The 26,192-nt window shown below is 44.9% G+C and overlaps 1 protein-coding gene across 1 annotated transcript in view; it reads left to right on the top strand.

Moving 5' to 3' along the window:
* The window catches only part of colec10 (collectin sub-family member 10 (C-type lectin)), an 81,036-nt gene extending 56,757 nt beyond the window's left edge, over window positions 1–24,279 (top strand). The window contains exons 4-7 of the mRNA XM_070874889.1: window positions 13,348–13,419; window positions 17,056–17,109; window positions 21,006–21,101; window positions 23,888–24,279. Of these exons, the coding sequence (XP_070730990.1) occupies window positions 13,348–13,419; window positions 17,056–17,109; window positions 21,006–21,101; window positions 23,888–24,279 (614 nt within the window). The remainder of the gene's footprint in view (window positions 1–13,347; window positions 13,420–17,055; window positions 17,110–21,005; window positions 21,102–23,887) is intronic.
* The last annotated feature ends 1,913 nt before the right edge of the window (window positions 24,280–26,192 follow it).

The following is a 26,192-nucleotide window of genomic DNA, read 5'->3' as shown; positions in this document are numbered from 1 at the left end:
GGATCTCGTCGTCAAAGCCTGCTCTTGTTGACAGGAGGCTCCCAAAATAAGGGAAGCAGTCCACGTTGTCCAGGGCCGCGCCGTGGATCTTGATGACTGGGGGGGCAATGCTGTGCGGCGAGGACAGACTGGTGGAAGACCTTTGTCTTACTGATGTTTAGCGTAAGGCCCATGCTTTAGTACTCCTCACCTTGTGGACCTCTCCTTCTCCAATGATAACCTGGCCTCATCTCCTCCTCCAGCACGTGGTGAGTACCATGGCTGTGACCCCCCGCTGCCCTCCCACTCTGAACTCTAGCTGGCCACTGACCCTCCCAGTGTCTGCCCCCAACCAAGCCTTGGACCACCTACCATCAAGGGCGCTACTCAACGCCGAGCCTGCGGCCAACATCTCGCCCGAGGCAACTAGGCCCATATAGCAGTGCCTGGTCTCCAGTCGTCTTGGACCCCCTTGCCACTGGATCAAGACCTCGCTCAGCTAAGCCCGTGTGATAGCCGGTGTGCAGCGACCACCCCACATTAAAAGAACTAACACACAGGCATCTTCCACTCCTCTAGCATGAAGTTCGGGACCTGAACGTCAGGACCCTCATGGACAACCCCAACAGCGACAGACCGGAACGCCGCACCGCCATAGTTGCCCGGGAACTTAAGACGCTTTGATATTGACATCACTGCCCTAAGCAAGACCCGGCGGGCAGAAGAAGGCCAGCTCAAGGAACAAGGTGGAGGTTACACCTGCTTCTGGAAAGAGAAACCAGAGGAAGAATGCCACCTCCACAGAGTTGGCTTCGCCATCAAAAACAAGTTGGTCGACCGCCTCAAAGACTCCCCCTGCAGGGCTAACGAATGCCTCATGACTCTTTGACTCACCCTATCCCAGAACCAGTGCACCACAATTATCAGTGCGTACGTCCCAACACTCGATGCAACAGATGAGACCAAAGAGGATTTTTACTCCAATCTCGAAAATTCCCTGTCCGGACAAACTAAAAGCATTGAAAAATACATAGCAGCAACTTACCTCCAACCCCGCCCAAAGGCTGTCCGGTCCCATTGTGTGTCCCTATTCTCCCGGTTCGGTCCCATTCTCGGTCTGAGAGAGAGAGAGACAGACAGACAGACAGAGACAGTGAGAGAGGGAGAGATGGGTTACGCCACGCCATAATGAAGAAATCCAACGGGGGAAACATAGAATTTTTTTTTTTGGCATACTTAGGCCTCAAAAAATCGGGCGTAACTCTTCAAATACACCAAAAAAAAGCTTTGGGGGAAATTGAGCTCTTAATGAGCACTACCTACTGTACTCGTTCTGATACTAGTCATCCTGCCTAAGTAAAACTGACAATTAGTATGCATGCCCAATCAAAACCAGATGATACTGTCTGAAACTCATTTCACTTAAAAACTTTAACAGAAAAAGTAACTTCAATTCCATCAGTCTGGATAAATTTTAACTCTGTTCTGTGGGTGAAAGGTCAGTGTGCTGACTGTTCACTGGAACTGAAGGCCATCAGGCTCTTTGGAGATTTGACTTAAGGCACTTTGCTGTGGCAGCATGGAGGGAGTTTTACATCTAGCACTGCTGACCTGACCTGGGAATACTTCATGCCAATGCTAGAGAGGTAATTTTCTAACTTTACGTTGGCAGCCAGGATTTTCGCACGCATGTGACACTTTTTGGAAATTTGGCTGTGCACTACACATGATTATCCAAACATCAGATGAAATGGTTGGAAAATTGTGCGTGATTTGAATTTCCAATACGTGCTTCTGATGGTTGAGTGCTAGCATGAAGCAAGAATATCACCCCTTGGGCACCATTTCCCAGCAGTGACATGCTCATCTTGATACGCACATAAATTTACCAGCACTTCACTGGCAAAAGAAAAGTGAAACAGCTGGGAAAAATTGTAAACTTCAGTGAATCCAAAAGCTTGTTATTCCTGTAAATGAGATTCATTCCAGTATAGTACTGTTATCTGTAAACACACAAAGCTATTCTTCGCAGACTGAGTATAAATTACATTCACTAGTAATTTAACTCAAATTCATTGAACATGATAGAAAGGGGATTTATTTCTGAAACAAAATGTTTCCCATTAATGAGTATCAGTGTTAATATAATAGACAAACAGGATGTCCTGTAGGTGGTGAGTAAATTAAACTCAAAGAAATGTAATCTTTCTAACTCAACAGTGTCAGACATGGCTCAGTTGGTAGCACTCTCACCTCTGAGCCAGAAGGTCATGGTTCATCTCCCACTCCAGGGACTTGAGCTAGGCTGACACTCCAGCGCATTCCTGAGAGAGTGCTACACTGTCAGAGGTGCCATCTTTGGAATGAGAGGTTAAACCAAAGCCCTGTCTAATCGCTCAGGTGGATTTAAAAGATCACAAGGCAGTATTTCAAAGATGAACAGTTCCCCCTGGTGTTCTGGCAAATATTTATCACTCACCCAACATCTACAACAGAGTATCTGCTCATTGCTGTTTGTGGAACCTTGGTGTTCACAAATTGGTTGCCGTATTTCCTACATTACAACAGTAACTACACTTGAAAAAGTACTTCATTGGCTGTAAAGTGCTTTGGGATGCCCCGAGGTCATGAAAAACACTATAGTAATGCAAGTCTTTCTTTCTCATATGTTGTTGGGACCTTTAGTGATAGCCAAGCTGAGATAATAGTAAGGAACCACCAATAAAGCCAAAGGTACACATTTTGCTGTTTCTACTAATGTTTGTTAATTATATGAATATTACACCACAACTTTTAACTGAAATTGCTTTTTGGGTCCAGAACTAGTGATAATGTTAGTACAAGTTTTATATTGTAAAGTGAGCACTCAAATGTTAAGGTTCATGCCTTGATAGTCACAATTAAGGAAGGCTAGTGACACAAATACCAAATTCATGGCAGGGCAGTTAGGGGCCGAAATTGTCCCTTTGCACAAGGCCTGTTAGTGCCTCTGGCCGGCGCTAATGGGGCAATACGTGATTTGCGCCCGAGGGCAGATGGCGGAACCGACGCGGCTGGAATTGCCCCCAGGATGCTGTAGGTGAAAATGGTTTTGCGCTGCGTCCTGTCATTGGCGCCCCAGGTCGCGGCGCACACGGCAATGATGTCAACGCCGTACGCGCCAACCCCTTGTCATGCCGTGCCAACCCCTTTGCACCCCATTAAAGGGGAGGGCTTAGCGCCACGGCCGCCATTTTAATTTAATTGTCGGCCGACTCTGGAGTCGACCCAACAATGGTGGTCACTGGTTCAGCCGGGCCGCCAAGAGGCAGCTTGGCACCCCCCCTTGGGTATCGGGCCACTGGCCCAGTCAAAACACTTCCTGGTGGCCCAGTGGGCCCTTTATGAGAGGGGGTGGGGCGTTGCGACACAGTAGTGCAAAGCGAAACATCCGCGTCACGCTGACATCATCAGCGCCACGTTCCAACCTCCCTCCCGCCCCGGGAGTGCCCGCATTTTTTTTTTTCACATAAAGTGCCCAATTCCAGGGCTTATGTGTCCTGCTACTGCCGGGCAATAAAAAAGTCGGATAAATCAAATTCTGCGCCCCAAACCCAGCACAGGACAATTTCGCCTCCTTAGTCTTAACATATAAAGGCTGGTTCACTATCCATTTCATGCTCTTTCCCCTGATGCTTTGGGATACTTTTTCCACATGAAAGATGCAAGTACATTTCCCGCTTGCATTTTCTCATCATCACAGTAATGGGTAATGTCCTTAAACTAATCAAATGACACAGAGTTAATGCTGTGTTAGCTGGAGTTAAGCATTGTACAGATTCCCGACAAATGAAAAGACAGACAAACAAAAGATTGAAGATTACAGACATTTAGCAAATGTAGTCTAAAACTGAGGTTCACAACCAGGGCTCAGTGGGTCCCTATACGTCCACAAGAAGGTTTTAAGAGGTCCGCCAAAACAAGCACTGAGCAATACTTTCCCTGGTGGAGTCGATTCTGAGCAATTTATAATTAGTAACACACTCAGATGAGATGCAATCGGAAACGGGAATGGTTCATACGGGGCAAAGTTTGGATTGAACTTTGAAAGGATAGGATCAGCGAAAAGGTTGGGGCATAATGGTTTTTCTGGATAGCTGAGACTGCCGGCTTTTTCCGGGTGGACTTGATAGCGCATCGATCGATAAGTCATCCAGGCTCCTAGCGGCAAAGCAGAGGGAAGAGATGGAGAACAGGTTGGTGCGAGGTTCGGACAAAGCACTGACACCCAGTCAAGCTCATACACATAGAGCTCCTTTAATACCTCTTTTCAAACGGGAATTCTCATCAGTTTCAGAAACTGAAATCGACAGTGGATGATTTTTTTTTGAGGTAGAGGTCGTTTGCGGGTACGATCCAAACTCAGTAAGATCTCTGGTTGGTTCAGTTTGAATGAAATTAATGGAAATGTTAACTGGAATGTCACACCTGCTGGCAGTTCCTTTCTTTGCTGTTCTAGGTCTAGATGGGCGACAAAAGGGGCTGATTTGCCACCCGCATCTCTCCTGGATGGGGGTGACAATGCAGTCCTGATCCTGGGGCTTGACCTATTGATTCTGCATATTAATCATGCTCAGACTTGATGGTGTGAACACAAATTAATGTAGCCAGCCTTGTCTGGTAACTCATATCCAAAGAGAAACTTTGCATTTTTATTATATTTTATGTTAAATATAAAGATACAAATATTTTTGATGGACTTTTATGCATGTTAAGGAGAGGGATTTTAGGACTGGGGAAATGAACTATTGGATACTCCCTAGTCAGACACAGTATACCAATAAGCCTGCTTGTTTTCCCCAACCTCAGGAGAAAACCCCCTACTCAGTAATACTTATTTTCCAGAACCTAAGATGGAACAATCTGTTAAACACCTGTCGACTACAAACCCCTTTAGTGAGAACTGCCACCCACTGTCCCATCACAAAACAAAAAAGATAATAAATATATATGTTTAATTGTACTGCATAACCAATTTTTTGCAGAAAAATACTTGTGTTGTGTTACAGAGGGTCTGTGGAATTTTTAAAACACAGAAGGGGAGCCTCAGAAGCAAAAAGCTTGCGAACCCCTGGTCTAAAATCTTCATTGGTAGTGTTAACTTCCTTAACAATGCTAGTCTGAGACTGGAACATAGGTGGTAGATTAATTGTAGGTTTTTATGCTGATCATTCACTTTTTATTAATGTAATATTTATCTGCTTCTCATCATCTTTAATTTAGACCACATATTGCTTTCTATGAAATTAGATAATTTAAAAATTCATATTTTTGACTTCGCAATCTGAGTCGCAAGCTTAACTGAGAGGTGAGGAAACATTGAGGAAAGACCATGCAGGTTCAGTGGGTGTGAGAGCGAGATAGTGAGACAATACCAGAGGCACGGAGAGGCAGAAAGAGAAGGAAAAAAAAGAAAGAAAAAATGAATCACACAGGAAGCCACAGATTATGAGGCAGAGGAAGCCCTCCAGTAACTGCCAGACAAGTTCTGACCTGTCTCATTAGAGGAACCTTTGTGTAGTTTGAAACACAAGCCTTGATATGTAGGCAGCAGATTCCATGGTAGCCTCTCTCAAACACTCTCCCCATACAACCAAACTAGTCAGATATCTTGTCGAAGGAGGAAATTATATTGCAGTTCAAAGGCCAAGATACAGCAGTCTGAGCATTCAGGAGAGAAGCAAAGGCTGGTATTATGACCTCTGCTGTGAGGAGTTAGACTGCAGATGGAGTTGCCACTCGCTCTAAGGCCGCACGCATACTGTCAATGCCTGGCATAAGCTCTCCACGTAATATGGATTGTGGAATCCTCCACCCTATCTGCTATGAGTTGTAAGCTGCAAGGTAATTCTCCCAGTGACTCCAACAATTTCTGCTGCTCAGAAAGCATCCTTCTTCTAAATACTGAGCCCAGAAATCCAGATCCCTGGCTGCACCAGCTGTTGATGGAATATTTCTTCCATCAACACCTGCACCTCTTTCACCACAGTCTTTGAATGCCACACTGAGATGCAAGGACAGGTGTCAGGTGAGATAGTTGGTGGATGCTCCTGGGAAGGGCATGCTGCATTATTTATGACATACCTACCGAGACAGAGTGAGGATAAGGTGGTCCTTGTTTCAGTGCATGTGGGAGGATGCAAAGCTTGTGCCAGAACATGACCTCCTGCTTCCCCATCTACAACCTTCTCCGGAAGCATCTGGCACCTTGCAGGACCCCCTTCTTAAATGGTGTGAGGTCCTGCAATGCAGTAAGACTACCTCCCATGTGGCTTGCTCCATTTTCCTCCAAAGAAGCAGAGATAAAGAGATCACAATACGTGATCTATAGAATCTGCCTTATCTCAAATGGGAGGATGAACTTCATGATGACTAGTTCCGTATGCAGGTGTTTATCAGTGAAAGCATGTTGGCTGTCATGCCTATGCTGAGGGAAGGGTTGCCAGGCAAGGGAAGTGGTAAGAAGTGCACAGTGGTACCTCAGGAGGGAAGAATGTGAAAGGTGCTGCTACTTGATATTTAAAAGAAAGAAGAGGGGCCTGTGAAGCTGTCCCTTGCACTGTCTGACGAGGACATTGAATTTTGTTCTGCATTGACATAGTGTTTTGGATATGGTGCTGATGGCATTGATCCTGATAACTGTCACCCTCTTCTGTCGACTACCTTGGGCACCTTAAGGCCATGGATGGGAAAGAGCCTCCCCTCATCAGTAAACTCAACAGCATCATCCTTAAAGCAGGGTGCCCTACTTCTTCCAAAACTGGTTCTCAACATCAGAGACCACTTCACCTCAGACAAAAATCTAGAGAAATCCCACAGTGACAGGAGCCAGCCATTCATCTGGTGGTCCTTTACAGCACAGTCACTGGGTGTGGGCCGAATTGCTGCACAGCATGTGCACCGGATGTATGGCCACTCAAATAAAAATACTCCCCCGGGGAGGAAGTACACGTGCAGATGGGACTGGCCTAGACAAGTACACTTTCAGCATGTCCTGCAGCAGTGCACTTGGCCATGGGATCGAGGAAAATTGGCCTGATTGTTTCTGAATCCCAATATTTGATCTATCTTTGTTGAAGAGTATCCAACAAATCATCACCCACCACCACACCCCTCAATCCCGTCCCCACCCCCAATTGAATTGAAATTTATCATTTGCATCTAAGGTTCACATCATGAATTAGATCTCACATAATCCAATCCATGGTATATCAGCAGGTAAACAAGGCAAACCAATCACAACAGAGCCACAGTATAACATTGAGTGAAGTGTAATTAACTTCTAATTGCTGGTGTCATCAAAGATGAAGTTGGACACACTGATGAGTTATCTGATATCACCTTATTTAACAACATCTATGATAACACAATTAATATCAATAACAAGATACTAAGGGATAGAAATTCATAACCGTCTGATTAGGCCACGAACTTCAGCTGCTGCTGATTTACTGCTAACGAGCCAACTGCTCCCTGGCCTTCTTAAAGGGCAGGGTTTGCAGCTAGGCCCTGAGCAGGGAATCAGTTTGATTTGAAGGTATGGTGAATCCAGAAGGAGCAAGGAGCAAGGAGCAAGGAGCAAGGAGCAAGGAGCAAGGAGCAAGGAGCAAGGAGCAAGGAGCAAGGAGCAAGGAGCAAGGAGCAAGGAGCAAGGAGCAAGGAGCAAGGAGCAAGGAGCAAGGAGCAAGGAGCGATTTTTTGATGCGGAACTTGAGACCATCATCGAGGCTGTGAAGGGAAGGAGGCATGTTCCCTACCCTGACAGGCAGACTGACTCGTGCTGTGTTCCTTAATGCCTGGAGAGATCGCTGTGGAGGTCTTGGGGACCTCCACTCATGACCAAACCACCACCCAATGCCACAAAAGGCTCAATGACATCATTCGACTGATAAAAGTTCTCCCAACTCCTCAACTTCCATCTGCAAGCCTCTCCTTCACCTCTTATTTCTAGCCTTTAGTGTATATAGTCACTGAAGCATCATTTAATTGCTGAGGTGTGTGTGTGTGTTGTGTGTGTTGTGTGTGTTGTGTGTGCATTCTTGCAATGGAGGCTCCCTTTCATGTCAGAGTTACAACTGCATGTATTGGACCCACACTTGCACTCATTGCTGAGGCCTCATGACACTGATACTCAGCAAGCCTTATTTGCTTTGCAGGTGAATGTTTTTCACAACCATATAGAGCAACAGAGGACTGGTGTTGGCAAGCCAGAGATCCAGCTGCTCACTCATCTGGAAGAAAGGGTTCGGAGGCTAGTGGGCCCACATGTTGCCTTCATGTGGCCACCGGTTGTGTGGATCCCACTGGGGGCAGCATCAGTAAGTGAAAGTATTCCTTTAATGCCATCTCTCCCTGAAAGCGCCAGTGCTTACTGTGCATTTGCTTATGATAGTGTGCAAGTTGCAGGCTGCATGGTGCAATGCCCTACCTCACCATCATGGGAGCCCTTGTGCCATTTATGATTGCAGATGAGAGCTCAAGTGTGAGCCAAAGCTAGGACAACAGCATTGAGGGCACTGCGAGCCAAAGCCAGGGCAACACAATGAGGCCATTGAGAGCCAAAGCCACGATGACACTCTAGAGGTCACGCCATCTATTGGTGCCATGTCCGATGAGGAAGAGGGTGACACTGCTGGCAGCACCGAGTCACTGCTTCCTACACTTGCACGTGCCAGCTCAGATACTGGGAGTACGCGATTGGGAATGTTAGATTTAGTAGAGGAGTCTGCACTGGGTGATGCACCGGGGCCTCGCGGGCTGCAGCATGCTGAAGGGCAAAGGCAACCTTGGATGCCATCTCTCTGGGGGGAGTGAGTTTGCATGCAAGTTCTGCTGAAGAGGACTCTGATGAGCCCATTGAGGTTGGGGCTTATGAAAGAAGGGTGGAGGCTGTTATGTATGCATGCCAATGATGTACTGTAACACTATACCTGAATGTACTTTCACCCAGTATATACCTTACCTGTACACCAGAGGGTGCTGCTGCTGGAGACCTAAGGATCACCTGTACAATGCAGGTAATCCAGTATAAAAGGGAGCTCACCTCTTTTGGTGTTCTCACTCTAGGAGCTGCAATAAAGGACTACAGTCTGTACAGTTCAAGTACCATACCCCTGCCTCGTGGAGTCATTAACAAAGTGCCTACATACACAATAGAGACCATGCATTCCCAGATGTTGGGGGCAATGGCAAGGTGCCCCAGAGCCTATCGCGAGTGTGGAGGAGTCCGCTTCCCGCATTGTGAACAGCTCTGCACGCACCATGGAGCCCATCATTGCCAGTGTGCAGACGATGGTGTAATCCCAGAGTGACTATGCTGATGCAGCTGTGATACCGCGTCACATTGGCGATGTGGCAGCACAGACGCAAGGGAACGAGCGCCTGAGTGGTGCTTTGCAGAGGATGCCCACTGCCCTGGAAGCTCAATGCTCTTGTGCACTCTGGGCAACAGGCCATGGAGCGTCTTACTGCTGTGTCTCTGGTGGCAGCGAGACTGTGTCTGCTCTCATGTAGTCTCAGCTGGATACCATGTGAGATCTGACTGTTGCCATCGCAGCTGGGTCCACCACCTTCTGGCGTTATGCCACACCACTGACCTGTGCTCCAGCAGATTGGGGGTGATGGTGAGGGTGCTGCCCCAGGGGAGTGGCGCAGGCTCCTCAGGTCAGGATGATGTGCTCTCAGGATCACAGCAGTCCTGAGCCCAGATCTGTCACTCCGCCGTTGCCGACAAGCATGGAATTGCCCGAGCCAAGGCCGAATGAACACACCGAGGAGGGTGCTGCCCAATGTGTAGCTGGCCCTTCCAGGGCCAGAGCTGGTCGAGGGCCTCCTAGAAGGACATTTGTAGTTTCAACACCTGAAACACAGCAGCCTTCGCAGACCCATGAGGCAGCCACAGGCGAGACACTGCGGCATAGTTCGAGAATAGGCTTGCGTAGGAGGGATTATAAGGAGATGTACAAGGGTGATAAATGATTGTGTATATTTTTTACACCTTTCTTTCTTGTGTAATAAATCTTTATTTTGTGTTCCACTATCTGTGCAGGTCTCTCATTTCACTGTGGCCAATGATATATGAAAGGGCACATTGGGTTGGCCATGGAGATGCAAAGATGAAGGGTGAAGTGCGCATGAACTCATTGGAAACGGGCAGCAATGAGATGGTTTAGGACGTCCCTTTCAGGATTTGGAAGGCGACGCTTCCTCCTCCTCCTGCGTGTCATGCTCCTGCGCTTCCTCCTCCCGGTTGTCCTCCTCCGGTGGTACTGCCGGCTCGTCCTCCAATGGTTGTATCTGTTATGTCTATAATGTACTCATGAATGACTGACTCCACGAGGCAATGTGTTGTACTCAAACTGTAGTAGCCTTGGTCTTTTATTCCAAACTCCAGAGTGCTGTACAAGTATGGTGTGCAGCCTTTTATACAGGGCCCTGCCACCAGGGCAGGAAACCCCTGGTCTCCACCAGTTGCACCCTCTAGTGGTGCCAGCATGTATGTACATAGTGTAAACCTTATTGACAGTACATCAGGTAAACAAGTCTCCATCTTATGCAATCATATAGTGACTACACATAGAGTACATCCATAGTCTGCATATACAACAGTACCCTCATGATTGCCAGGTTGTGAAGCATGCAGCAGACGACCACGAATAGGAAGACCTGTTCAGGCGAGAACTGCAACACTCCACCAGAGCGATCCAGGCAATGGAACCTCTGTTTAAGGATTCCGATGGTCTGCTCAATGATGCACCTGGTGGCTGAATGAGAGTAATTTTAGGATTGCTGTGCAGCAGTCCTGGGGTTACAAAGGGGAGACAGCAGCCAAGTGCGCTGTGGGTAGCCCTTGTCTCTAAGGAGCCAGCCGCAATCTTCGCTGGGGCAGGAAACATGCCTGGCACACCCCCTTGCAGTTTCTGAACATCTCGGGACTGTTCTGAGGCACCCTGAATGCGACGTGGGCGCCCTGAATCCTGGGGAAACCCACAATTTGCATGAATCCGGTCTGCTGCTCCAACTGCTTCTCCCTGCTCATCAGGAAGGAAATGTTGTCCCTCCTTTTTTTTTTAAAAAGAGTATCTGTCACTTGACGGATGGAGCGATGCGCTGCGAACTGCGAAATGTTCGATATGTCTGCTGTAGCAGCTTGGAAAGATCCAGTGGTATAGACATTGAGTGCAATGGTCACTTTGGTTGTGACAGTCAGAGCTGTCCTCAGCCTTGTTTGAGGCTGGAGGTCAGGCTGCAAGAGATTTCACAGCTCCCTCACAATATCCTTCCAGGACTGAAGTCTATGGGGACATTGGTCATCCATCAGATCCATGTACGAAAACTGCTGCCTGTAGACTCTTGCACGATAGGGCCTTCTGCCCCTATACCTATACTCGTGTCTTCCTATGCAGCTGCCACATTGTCGCCTTCCTCAAGCTCTTGCTGCTCCTTGCCCTCTGCAGGCTGCTGTACATCCTGCCTTCTTTTGATTTCGCCCACTATCTTGTGCGGGCGGTCAGCTACCTGCTCCCCCTGCCCGCCCCCCTCCCTCCTGACGGCAGGTCCTTCCTAGGCCATATCTCTGGGTTGAAGTCTCACTCCATCTCCATGGCCTTCTGCATGTTGGGTCGCCATGTCTGCTGCATCCCTTGCCCACTACCTCTGGAGCCATTGGCGATGGCACCGCCTTCTCCTGCGTGCCTCCTGCCACGCACAGTGCAGAAGGCATTCCACTGCCAGCACTGACCCCTCGGCACCTGCAAGCAGAACCTCCACAATGAGGGCTCTGTGTTGTGGAGATTGAAGAGCCTGGCCCACTCGCACTTAATCCTGCTCTGAACAAAGTAACTGACAAACTTGTGAAAAGTCTGAAAAATTCTCGGCAAAAATAATGGTGTTACATGCAACACACATTTAAAGGCCGCTGGCGGTCTTGAGCTGGCACCAACCCAAAAAACTGTCGGGGGCACCAACAGGCGGCCGGAAGATTTTGGACCTGAATTTACCTTCCGGGGTGGAGCCGCTGCAGTGCATGCTCTGATGACGTCATTGAGGATGCATCTGCAGGAGCAGGGTGGAAGTGGGGGGAGCGGGGCGGGTTTTCAGACTGCAGCAAACACCCCTGAGGGCAATGTTGCAAACGTCAGTTAGTCGGCGGCTATTCCGTGCCACCCCGTGCCCACCGCTTTTAGGCAGTCAAAGGCCTTATCGGGAAGGGCAATTTAGGCCCCTAAGGATTATACAGCATTTGGTTATGCACTATTAATTGGCAGAGTCCCAACTATCATAGGCACAGCAGTCATTTAAGTGTGCCACAATATATCGGCATTTGTTGGATTTTGCTTTATAACAGTATAAGAAAATTATGTTCAGTGTTCCAAATTACATCTCAGTTAAGCAAGGTTAAGTTTACTGTCTGAAGTCAACATATCATTGGTAAGTTTCCAGTATTTGGGCTATTCCTCTGTGGTATGAGTTTAAGATATACAATTCCAGCTGTAGGTTTGTCTACTGTAGCACTGACTGCAAGTGCCTACTTCTAAGATGTGTTGCTTCAGTTTTGGAGGATGCAAATGGCAAGTTGTTATCCATGGTCATTGTCTTCCTTTCTTATCATAATTTAACTAATATTGCAAATACCTATTTCTCTGTATTGTTCTGCAGTTTACGCTGTGCTCTGACACGTATGCTATTAACCTTTACTTACCTTGCTGGGGACTATATACGTAGGTCCCCAGCAGTGGACTGACGCTCGCCCCCCGCCCCAATTTTGGACTCCCGCCCATAAGTGGTGACATCATTGTCTGTGTCTGTTAATGTAAATGAAAAAGAAAAGACCTGCATTTTATATCGTGTATTTCACCACCTCAGGACGTTCCAAAGCACTTTATCACCAATTAAGTACCTTTTGAAGTGTAGTCACTGTTGTAATGTAGGAAACGCGACAGCCAATTTGCACACAGCAAGGTCCCACAAACAGCAATGTGAAAATGACCATATAATCTGTTTGTGATGTTGAGGAAAAAATATTGGCCAGAACACCAGGGAAAATTCTTCGAAATAGTGCCGTGGGATATTTTACATCCATCTGAGGGCATAAGTTTCACTGGTTCATTTTTTTTAAATCTAAGGCCCAAGAACACTTGACCCAAATAAGAATAATTCTCCTTTTCATTCTTATTGCCTGCTAACATATACAACAAACTCCAGTTTAATTGGTCGCAAAGTATTCAGTGAACTACCATTTTGTTTGAATAACTGGCATTTTGTCAGTCAGAGCTATATTAAAATGCAGCATATATTAACCATCTAATATGAAGTTTTAATTTTATGAAGGATTGAATGGTGAACCTGGTCAGAATGGAGAAATGGGACAAATGGGTAAAATCGGTCCAATTGCTTCAAAGGGTAAGTCCAAAGTGTGAACACAGTACTGACGTGGATAGAGAACTGGTTAGCAGACAGGAAGCAGAGAGTCGGGATAAAACAGGTCCTTTTCAAAATGGCAGCAGTGATTAGTGGAACACCACAGGGCTCAATGCTGGGACCCCAGCTCTTTACAATATACATTAATGATTTAGATGAAGGAATTGAGTGTAATATCTCCAAGTTTGCAGATGACTCTAAGCTGGGTGGTGGTGTGAGCTGTGAGGAGGACGCTAAAAGGCTGCAGAGTGACTTGGACACTGAGTTAGGTGAGTGGGCAAATGCATGGCAGATGCAGTATAATGTGGATAAATGTGAGGTTATCCACTTTGGGGGCAAAAACACAAAGGCAGAATATTATCTGAATGGTGGCAGATTAGGAAAGGGGGAAGGTGCAACGAGACCTGGGTGTCATGGTTCATCAGTCATTGAAAGTTGGCATGCAGATACAGCAGGCGGTGAAGAAGGCAAATGGTATGTTGGCCTTCATAGCGAGGGGATTTGAGTATAGGAGCAAGGAAGTCTTACTACAGTTGTACAGGGCCCTGGTGAGGTCTCACCTGGAATATTGTGTTCAGTTTTGGTCTCCTAATCTGAGGAAGGACGTTCTTGTTATTGAGGGAGTGCAGTGAAGGTTCACCAGACTGATTCCTGGGATGGCGGGACTGAATCAACTGGGCCTTTATACACTGGAGTTTAGAAGGATGAGGGGATCTCCTAGAAACTTACAAGATTCTGACGGGACTGGACAGTTTAGATGCGGGAAGAATGTTCCCAATGATGGGTAAGTCCAGAACCAGGGGACATAGTCTTGGGATAAGGGGTAGGCCATTTAGCACTGAGATGAGGAGAAACTTGCTCATTCAGAGTTGATAACCTGTGGAATTCCCTACCGCAGAGTTGTTGATGCCAGTTCATTGGATATATTCAAGAGGGAGTTAGATATGGCCCTTGTAGCTAAAGGAATCAAGGGGTACGGAGAGAAAACAGGAAAGGGGTACTGAGGGAATGATTATGGCATGATCTTATTAAATGGTGGTGCAGGCTCGAGGGGCCAAATGGCCTACTCCTGCACCTATTTTCTATGTATCTATAAGAACCTTGAAGTTGCAATGTTTAGATATAACCAAGCATTTCCTATCTCATGCAATTATTTTTCCCATAGAACACTATACAAACATAAATATTTAAAATGATGAAATGCAGCACATGTATGATTAAACAAAGAGAATTGGAAAATAAATTTCTCTGATTACATCAGCACATGCTAGAACACATTGGAATAAATGTTCTATTGCAAATGTTTAAGCAATTCATTCATTCTTCCATGTCATGAAAAAAATGAATTAATTCTCTATTTTATGATGCAAACACATTTTGTAGCAACACAAACTTTGCTTAATATTCTCTCTTTCTCTCTCTCACACCCCCCCCCCAATTCAATGTCATACATTTATTTTGTGTGTGGGAGTAAGGAGAGTAGTATTAAGGAATTAAAACAGAAAATGCTGGAAATCTCAGCAGGTCAGGCAGCATCTTTGGAGAGTAAGCAGAGTTAACGTTTCGGGTCGCTGACCCATGGTCAGAACTGGAAAGTGTTCGAAAAGAACAGATTCTCAACAAGCACTGAAAGGGGAAGGGGAAGAAAGAACAAAAGTAAAGGTCTGTGATAGGTTGGAAGATGAGAGATTAGAGAGACAAAAGGGATGATGGCCCAAATTCAAATGGTAATGGTATTAATGTGGCTCCAGTAATGTTGGCACCAGTATTTTACTTAATCTTCGGTCGGAGCATTTCATCATTTTTAAATATATATATTTGCATAAAACATTTACACATATCCCTGATAAACCAATTGACAAGGTTTTTAAAAAAAAAAAATCAAAAAATGCTTCCATCTCAGGGTGAAAATGGCTTCTGTGATTTGTGAGATCAGTTCATTTCCTCCCTGTTGTCTTGATTCCGCTCCAGTGTGCAGGTGCAGAAGCATGCAGGGAACAGATTGCTGTGGCCTAATAGGTATTTAAGGCAGATTATCCCCCCCCCCCCCCCCCACCACCATTGCGGATATTGTGACAGGACAGAACTTTCCCGCTACCAAGAGGGAAGCATTCTATTGCTAAGCCAGAAAAATACCGTTGGTGTTGCAGCAGGACCACTGCTGCAGCACTTGAAGTGGAACCCCATAATGGGGGTGAAGGAGCCCCAAAAGATCTGAACTTGTGTTTTGTTAGGCCTCGCGCTGGGCAGGGGCTTAAAAATACAAGTCTTTGGAGGCTAGTGGCAGAGGGGAGCTGCCCACTACTAAGCAATCTCCCTCCAAAAAGTGCCATCAGCTAACTACCTGCTGCTACCCCAGGGACTATTGTCACCCTTCTCTTGATGGTTTCTGATAATCCAATTGAATCCTGATGGTCATCTGAAGACAGGGAAAATCTGAGGGCAGCTTGCCAACCCTCACCTCCCTGCCAACATTTGTGTGGTGGGTGAGGTAGGGGAGCAAAATTAAACTTGGGGCAGGAATGCAGCAGTAGGCCTCACTGCCCAATTCTCCTGTCTTTTCCACTGCTATCTTGCCCAAAATTGGGGGGGATGATGGTGGAATAACAGAGGAAAATCCAGCCCTTATTCTGTGGTGTGAAATAGTGCTTGTATCACCACGTAAAATCAATAAATCAGTAGCCGAGGGCACAGAAAACACTGTGGCATTGCTGTGGCCATTGATACACTAATAAAATTAACCAGTAGGCTGTATAGCTGGGACATTTAATAGAATTCAAGTACAGTGCCAGCAAACAGACCAGCGCATTGTACTTCAAGGTACAGTATGTAAACCTTATAGATAGAAGGTGCAATGCTGACTATTCTCACATGATTAGCAAATTGTTGCAGTGGGGCACATTACGGTACCCTAACTCACTAGATTCAATAGTTAGAATTTGTGAACAAGTAATTTTCCTTATTTTATACAGGCCCCAGCCTATAGAATACATTTCTTAAAACAGACTTCCCACAACAACATTATTTTCCTCCAGCCACAGACCAGTCCATGATTATATTGACTGACACCGTCCATTACCAGAAGCCAGAGATCTCTTGGTGATTTTCATTCCTGGAGATGGAGCTTCAGTATTATGAAGAACTATATCTAGCAGCTCAACTGAGAAGCTTCTAAACTTGCTCATCAAGTCGTCCAAGGGTGCAGCTCAAACCTAAACCATCCAAATGGTAATTTTGAGTGTTTTTTAATTGAAAAGTCAAACATTAATAAAAAAATATTGGATAGTTTTTTTCAGGTGATAGGTTGACACTATTATCGTCCTAAAGGAGCACCATCTTCATGAGAAGCATTTATCATATCTTTTCTTCATTTACAAACACACCTTGCAATTATTGTACACAAATCACGTTGAAATGCATCATTGTGTCATGTGTGTATGCCATCATAGTGATGACAATGATATGTGGCTGTTCTCTCTCTCTCTAAATAAAAAATTGATTTGCTAATTTTTTTTTCACAAAGACAGTGCATCTTTAAATAAAATATTATACCACTGGTAATAACTTGTTCTCTATCTCTGATTATAATGTTGTAACTCACTGTGGATTATAATTTAGGTGACAAAGGGAATAGAGGTTATCCAGGACCTCCCGGATTGAAAGGTGAACCAGGTATTGTATCTGATTTCTAAAATATATGGGTAAATTCAGCAATCCCGTGCTCTGTGAAGAGTCACATTCATTGAAGATGTTGACTGGACAGAGGACTACAACATGTGGGATTGATTACATTTACCCATCATTTTTTTGATGAGCTTTTTGCTTATGAAGCGCAGAGATGTCAGTAATGGGAATTGGAACACTTTCCGAATGTTGGCATCCTTTAATAGCATTGAGCCCTCCCATGCCTGAAGCAGTGAGAAAAATAACACTACTGTTACTCTGTTCCATCAATGTGCTTTAACGCCACCCTCAAAAGAATACCCAACTATACTGGTGACAGTCATGTTTCCTTTGCTAAGATAGAGACCATTTGGGCAACTGCGTTTGCTGGTTCCTCCAATTCCTCTTGCCTAACAAACTTCCCCCTCAGACCACCCATCCCTTAACCCTGATCTCCATCTCTCTCTAGTTTCTCTCCCATTTCCCTCCATGCCCTCTCTAAGCCCTTAATGACTGAGACCCACTTCCTGTTGCCTCGATCCCATTCCCACTAAACTGCTGACAACCCAATTTCCCTTCTTGCCCCACATATTAGCTGACATTGTAAACAGTTCTCTCCCCTCGGCATTGTCCTGTCCCTTTCAAAACCACTATCATCAACTCCTTCCTCAAACAACTACCCTCAACTGCTCTTTCCTTGCTAACTACTGCCCCCAGCTCCAAACTCCCTTACCTCTCCAGCCCTGAATGTGTTATGACTACCCAAATCTGAACCCATCTTTCATACAACTCCCTGTTTGAATCCCTCGAGTTGGGTTACCACCATCCCACAGCACTGAAATATTTACGATTGACATTCACCTTGACTGTGCTGCATTCTTCCTCCTTGTTCACTTTGGCCACTCTGCAACTTTTGACATGGTCAATCATATAATCCTCCTTCAATGCCTCTCATTCATTGTGCTACTCAGTAGGGCTGTAATTATTTGGTCACACAAAGAGCTTTAACAATGACTTCACCCTAACATCACCTAAGGAGTCCCCCCAAGGATCCATCTCTGTCACCCTTCTCTTCCTCATTCAGGTGCTACCCCTAGTGACATCGTCTGCAGACATGGGGCCAGCTTCTCCATGTATGCTGATGACACTTCCACTGGCTCTGTGCTGTCAGACTATTTAATCAAACATCTAGTCTTAAATGAACTGCAATGTTTCCCTTAAACAAGACCAAAGCCATCTCCCTCAGCTCCTGCCATAAACGCCTTATTCTTGCCATCAACTCTATTCCTTATCCAGTGTCCTAGCTGACATTTACTCAACAATTTTGCTGTTCCAAAACCAGCCATCATAGAAACATAGAAACTAGGTGCAGGAGTAGGCCATTCGGCCCTTCGAGCCTGCACCACCATTCAATAAGATCATGGCTGATCATTCACCTCTACCCCTTTCCTGCTTTCTCTCCATACCCCTTGATCCCTTTAGTCATAAGGGCCATATCTAACTCCCTCTTGAATATATCCAATGAACTGGCACCAAGAAAACTCTGCGGTAGAGGATTCCACAGGTTAACAACTCTGAGTGAAGAAGTTTCTCCTCATCTCGGTCCTAAATGGCCTACCCCTTATCCTTAGACTATGTTCCCTGGTTCTGGACTTCCCCAACATCGGGAACATTCTTCCTGCATCTATCCTGTCCAGTCCCATCAGAATTTTATGTTTCTATGAGATCCCCTCTCATCCTTCTAAACTCCAGTGAATACAAGCCCAGTCGATCCAGTCTCTCTTCATATGTCAATCCTGCCATCCCATGAATCAGTCTGGTGAACCTTTGCTGCACTCCCTCAATAGCAAGAACATCCTTCCTCAGATTAGGAGACCAAAACTGAACACAATATTCCAGGAGAGGCCTCACCAAGGCCCTGTACAACTGCAGTAAGACCTCCCTGTTCCTATACTCAAATTCCCTAGTTATGAAGGCCAACATATCATTTGACGCCTTCACCGCCTGCTGTACCTGCATGCCAACTTTCAATGACTGATGTACCATGACACCCAGGTCTCGTTGCACCTCCCCTTTTCCTAATTTGCCGCCATTCAGATAATAATCTGCCTTCGTGTTTTTGCCCCCAAAGTGGATAACCTCACATTTATCCACATTATACTGCATCTGCCATGCGTTTGCCCACTCACCTAACCTGTCCAAGTCACCCTGCAGCCTCTTAGCATCCTCCTCACTGCTCACACCGCCATCCAGCTTAGTGTCATCTGCAAACTTGGAGAGTTTACACTCAATTTCTTCATCTAAATCATTGATGTATATTGTAAATAGCTAGGGTCCCAGCACTGAGCCCTGCAGCACCCCACTAGCCACTGCCTGCCATTCTGAAAAGGACCCGTTTATCCCGACTCTCTGCTTCCTGTTTGCCAACCAGTTCTCTATCCACGTCAGTACATTACCCCCAATACCATGTGCTTTAATTTTGCACACCAATCTCTTTTGTGTGGGACCTTGTCAAAAGACTTTTGAAAGTCCAAATACACCACATCCACTGGTTCTACCTTGTCTACTCTACCAGTTACATCCTCAAAAAATTCTAGAAGATTTGTCAAGCATGATTTCCATTTCATAAATCCATGCTGACTTGGACCGAACCTGTCACTGCTTTCCAAATGCGCTGCTATTTTATCTTTAATAATTGATTCCAACATTTTCCACACTACTGATGTCAGGATAACCAGTCTTTAATTACTAGTTTTCTCTCTCCCTTCTTTCTTAAAAAGTGGTGTTACATTAGTTACCCTCCAGTCCATAGAAACTGATCCAGAGTCTATGGACTGTTGGAAAATGATCACCAACGCATCCACTATTTCGAGGGCCACTTCCTTAAGTACTGTGGTTCATCTGAGTAATACTGTCAATTTCATGCCAATTTTACAGTTTTGTACAGTGGATACATAACTACCAAGACTGGAACTGCTTCCATTAACACCAGCACAGACTATATGGACCAAAGGGCCTGTTTCTGTGTTATAGCATTATATGACTCCACATAAAATCTCACCTTACAACTGACAATGGGGATATTTATCTCCTTAGTCTGGAGTGAATTTCAACTCCGAGGTAGTCTGCTAAACTAATGTTTCACTCAGTGCTGTGCCTGATTTTTATTTCTATCTTATGTTATTATCACAACTCCCATCCATTACAATCAATAGTATTTTAAATATGAATACTACAGGTAAGGTAGATCTGGAAGATTACTTCAAACTAAACCATGACAGCTGGATAACAAAACACAGATTCAAACTAGAGAACGTCAAATTCAGGATTGATATCAGGAAGTTCTTCACAAAGAGTAATTAACATATGGAATGGACTTCAGGATGGAGCAGTGAAGGCAAAAATCCTGGAATTATTTAAGTGACAGATACCATGATGGGTGGAGGACAAGTTCTTTGTAGATGGGTGACCAAAGATAGATCAATTGGCCTGCCCCATTTGTATCTAGTGATTTATTTGACTCTTCAACATGCCAAAGCCAATAGTGTGACAGAAACACTTTTCTCCTTAAAGTCTTCACTTTAATATTCTGGCCAGTCTTATTTTGAGACCTACTGTCATGCATGTCAACCATCATATGAGTGCCAGGTGCTAATTGACCAGCACCTACATGTCAGTTCATTACTTGGGAGGTGAAATTCCTCGAGACTCTATTTTTGGTGAACTTGTTAATGTGGTACTGCAAAGTTCCTCTATTAGTTCAGCAGTGATGATTAAATAGTGGGTCCTTTCATGCTTCAGTCATAAATTGTTGTCAGACAAACAAAACCCATGCTTATCCTGGGTATGTCAACAATAACCTGGGTAACATCACTCACACCTAATGTGTTCTGATAAATCAATAGGCAGCTTCTGTGACTGTGGAAGATACCGGAAAATTGTAGGACAGATGGATATCAACATTGCTCGTCTGAACAACACGATGCTCTTTGTAAAGAATGGTAGGTAATTTTAGATTATAAATTGAAACAATTCCCAACTGAATGGGCATGCTGGCATATGATTGTGAATATGACAGACAAAGTCAAGGGAATGTTTATTTTAGAGCAAAATTTATATTAGCATCAGGAATACATTGATATTTTCTTAATATTTTATATTTAGTTATTATTACAGAATTCCAAATGCCATTGTTCTATAATTCATATAGATTTATATTGCAATATAATTGATCTGGAATGCACTGCTTGACAATGTGATGGGAGCACATTCAACAGTGACTTTCAAAAAGGAATTGGATAAATACTTAAAAAGGAAGAGTTTGTAGGGCTATGGGGAAAGAGCGAGGGCGTGGGATTAATTGGTTAGCTCTTTCAAAGAGCCGCCAGATACGATGGGAGCAATTTTAATGTTGTGCCGCACTGGGAGTGGGTGGCCCGGTAACATACGGGAGACCCAGAGGGTACCCCCGTAAGGTGTGGAGATTTGACTCGCATCACTGACAGGTTCCCCACCTAGAATTCAGCCTGATTGACAGGCTTGGCACCCAGTGGAGTGGGGAATCCTGGAGAAGAGGCTGCAGCCTCAGGTAGGTGTGAGCTCCGACCCTCGGGGTGGGGAGGTGCTGGGGGGGCGATCCAGAGAGGTGGGAGGGTTTAATGGGGGGGGGGCGGACTGATGATGGGGGAAGCTTGGGAAGCCTGGAAGAAGCACTCTTGCTCCTCCTGGTCCACAAGCTGTGCTCCCTGGCTGCCCTCACCTCGTTGCCAGGAACCGCAGCCAGCCAAAGTTAAACCTGAAAAGCAGATTAAATCCTAAGCTTCCAGCCTCATTATCATATTTAATGTGTCAACCCACATCTTGGGAGCGGGTTGGATGCCTGCTCCCTGTCTCGTCTCCATTAAAAGCATAACTGGGCGGGTTGGGATTGGAATTTTTTTTTTTTAAACACTTTATCCTCCCACCCGACCCAAATCCGCCCGATTTTGGGATTAAAATTCCCCCGATGAGCCAAATGGTCACCTTCTGTGCTGTATGGTGCTACTGATTCTTTAGAATGTTCTTTAAAACGTTTCCCATTATGAATACAGGCCTTTTGAAATTTAAGGGAATGTCACAAGATCACACAGTAGTTTAAAGAGCTTAGGGGGACAAGGTCACACATTATTTTTGTCACAAGTTTCACATGCAAGAGAGATGTTGACAGATTTATGACACAATTACATATTTTAATATGTAGTATTGATGTGCCACTGTATTAGGAAACAAACAAAAAAGACTTGTCAAATCTTTTCAGTTGCCCTGTGTCCTTTTAAATGGAACAAGGATGTGCGGCACACATAGCCTGTCTAGGACTTTATAAGTTGAACGCAAATGGATTTAAAGGGATTATTATTGATAGAAGAACATAAGAATTAGGAACAGGAGTAGGCCATCTAGCCCCTCGAGCCTGCTCCGCCATTCAACAAGATCATGCTGATCTGGCCGTGGACTCGGCTCCACTTACCCGCCCGCTCCCTGTAACCCTTAATTCCCTTATTGGTTAAAAATCTATCTATCTGTGATTTGAATACATTCAATGAGCTAGCCTCAACTGCTTCCTTGGGCAGAGAATTCCGCAGATTCACAACCCTCTGGGAGAAGAAATTCCTTCTCAACTAGGTTTTAAATTGGCTCCCCCGTATTTTGAGGCTGTGCCCCCTAGTTCTAGTCTCCCCGACCAGTGGAAACAACCTCTCTGCCTCTATCTTGTCTATCCCTTTCATTATTTTAAATGTTTCTATAAGATCACCCATCATCCTTCTGAACTCCAACAAGTAAAGACCCAGTCTATTCAATCTATCATCATAAGGTAACCCCCTCATCTCCGGAATCAGCCTAGTGAATCGTCTCTGCACCCCCTCCAAAGCTAGTATATCCTTCCTTAAGTAAGGTGACCAAAACTGCACGCAGTACTCCAGGTGCGGCCTCACCAATACCCTGTACAGTTGCAGCAGGACCTCCCTGCTTTTGTACTCCATCCCTCTCGCAATGAAGGCCAACATTCCATTCGCCTTCCTGATTACCTGCTGCACCTGCAAACTAACTTTTTGGGATTCATGCACAAGGACCCCCAGGTCCCTCTGCACTGCAGCATGTTGTAATTTCTCCCCATTCAAATAATATTCCCTTTTACTGTTTTTTTTTCCAAGGTGGATGACCTCACATTTTCCAACATTGTATTCCATCTGCCAAACCTTAGCCCATTTGCTTAACCTATCTAAATCTCTTTGCAGCCTCTCTGTTTCCTCTACACAACCCGCTTTCCCACTAATCTTTGTGTCATCTCCACTAATCTTTGTGTCATCTCCACTAATCTTTGATGCCTGTTTACATTGATGGTATGTTAAGCGTTATCAGATAATGAAGTAGCTAAAAGCCAAATACATAGAATCATAGAATGATACAGCACAGAAGGAGGCCATTCGGCTCATCGTGCCAGTGCGGGCTCTTTGAAAGAGTTATGCAATTAGTCCCACTCCCTTGCTCTTTCCCCATAGCCCTGTGAATTTTTACTTTTCAAGTATATATCCACTTCTCCTTATGAAAATTACATTTGAAGCTGTTTCCACCACACTTTCAGGCAGTGCTTTCCAGATCATAACCTATTGCATAAAATAATTTATTCTCATCTCCCTCTGGTTCTTTTGCCAATTTGCAAACATGCAGAGTCCTTGGTCACCAATAGGCATAAGCACTGGCCATTGGTTGAAAAACAAAATAAATTCACTACTTTATTCTCCTACAGTTATAGCAGGCATCAAAGAGACAGAGGAGAAATTCTACTTGATTGTGAAAGAAGGGAAGAATTACAATGCTGCTCTTGTACACTGCAAAGACAGAGGAGGATCACTGGCGATGCCAAAGGACGAAGAGACAAACACGCTCATTGCTGCCTATGTGAACAAGACTGGCTTATCTCGAGTGTTCATTGGGGTAAATGATTTAGAAAAGGAAAGGCAATTCATGTACACTGACTCTACCCCTCTGCAGAATTACAGCCATTGGAGACCAGGAGAACCCAACAATGCCTTTGGTGGTGAGGATTGTGTAGAAATGGTAAGCGATGGAGGTTGGAATGATGTGGAGTGCCACCTCACCATATACTTTGTCTGTGAATTTTTAAAAAAAATTTCGTGAGTTAAAAGGAGACCTGCAATTCACCTAAGGTAACAGTCACTAATAGTTTATAAGAAAATAATGGCTGTTTATATCTTTAACATATTGGGGTCATAATTAAATACACTTAATTAGATCAACCAATTATATATTAACTCCTAAAACTATGTACGAAGATTTTCAATTTAAAAGGAGGATGTTGGTGGAAAACATTGATCAAAGATATACATTTTCAATCTGCAATTTTGCTGTATTGGACAATAACTTTTAATTTATTTTTTTAGTATGCTGTGCAATTTAATAAAGAATAATCCAATATTTTCTCCTTGCAGTGATCCCTGCCTGGTCCATTACTTCTTATTATAGCATCGTGGTCATTAGTACTATTGCCTCTTTCATGGTCTAACAGCAGATCCCATAAACAAACCTTGCCCCTGACAGTCTGTACCTTTTCTATAATCTGTTCTCACAAAGGTGTGTGCCTAAGGGACTAAGCCCTTTTCTTACTGTATTTAATATAGACATCACAACGCTATCAAATTCTCACCAACATAGCAGATATTACCACACACATAACAGTTTACAGACCAAAGCAATTCTTTGTCTGGGGTCAATTTTAACCTCCTTTCCACAGGGCGGGAAAGGTATGTGGGAGCGGTTAAAATCGGGCCAGTCAGCTTATCGGCCTGAATTTGCTCCAGTACCATTTTCTCTTCATTGACTTTCAAGTCTTACTTCAGCCAGCAAAACTTCCATGTATGTATCAGAGAATCTTGGAGCCCTTAATGCTGCAAACCCCACCCCTCCCCACCAGGTTGGTGCTCCTACAGATATTCTTCCACTTGTTCTTCCTGCTGTTCAAAGAGTAGTTTTCTTTTTCCCTCACTCCCAGCAGCAATAACCCAATGAAGAATGGCAGTACTGTGCCTAACCCACCCTGCATGGATAATGAATATCACTGGAGGAAAGTGCAGTGAGTTAGTATCATGGTTATGTTGTGTGAGGGGGGGGGGGGGTGGAAGTCCCATCCCACCGCTAATCTGCCAATGGGAAGAGAATTCATCCCAGAATATCGGGAGAAACAAGCGTGTCTCATAGTTCAGAATAAACTTCTTAAATCAGTGTTTCTCAAATTGGGACCTCCGTGGACCGCTGGGGGTCAGTAGAGACTTTCCAGGTGGTACACGACTGGAGACAGCCGACACAGATTCAGTTCTTGCGACTTATTCTCCTCACAGAGGCCCACAGCTCTCACTCATAGTACAAAGAGCACTCCCTGCCCGTTGAGCCGATTCCTCTCCCTGGCACCGCAACCTTGTGCCATCCTCCTGACACATGGTCAGAGTACCTGCGAAGCCCTTCAAATACGTGCCTGAATGTGTTTGCGCAAACACATACAATCCCACAGTGAAGCTGTTACAGAACATGTCAGTGGGACAGTATGGCGGCAAGTTATGTTTTCAGCATTATCCCAGCATGTGCATGGATACACCTGCCCTTACTCGCCCTGGCCAGCCTGCTGATGGCATTATAAATCATAGCAAAGGTTAAAGCTGTTGGATGGAGGTTGCAGAGATAGTGAATCGTCTCCCAGGTCTTGACAAATCTTCTAGAATTTTTTGAGGATGTAACTAGTAGATTGGACAAAGGAGAACCAGTGGATATGGTGTATTTGGACTTTCAGAAGGCTTTTGACAAGGTCCCACGCAAGAGATTAGCATGCAAAATTAAAGCACATGGTATGGGGTTAATGTATTGACGTGGATAGAGAACTGGTTGGCAGACAGGAAGCAAAGAGTAGGAATATACGTGTCCTTTTCAGAATGGCAGGCAGTGACTAGTGGGGTACGGCAAGGTTCAATGTTGGGACCCCAGCTATTTACAATGTACATTAATGATTTGGATGAAGGAATTGAATGTAATATCTCCAAGTT

This window comes from Pristiophorus japonicus, chromosome 1 (assembly GCF_044704955.1).
Source record: "Pristiophorus japonicus isolate sPriJap1 chromosome 1, sPriJap1.hap1, whole genome shotgun sequence".
Lineage (NCBI taxonomy): Eukaryota > Metazoa > Chordata > Chondrichthyes > Pristiophoridae > Pristiophorus > Pristiophorus japonicus.
Note: the sequence above shows the minus strand (reverse complement) of the source record. Positions and strands in the feature narration are given on the sequence as shown.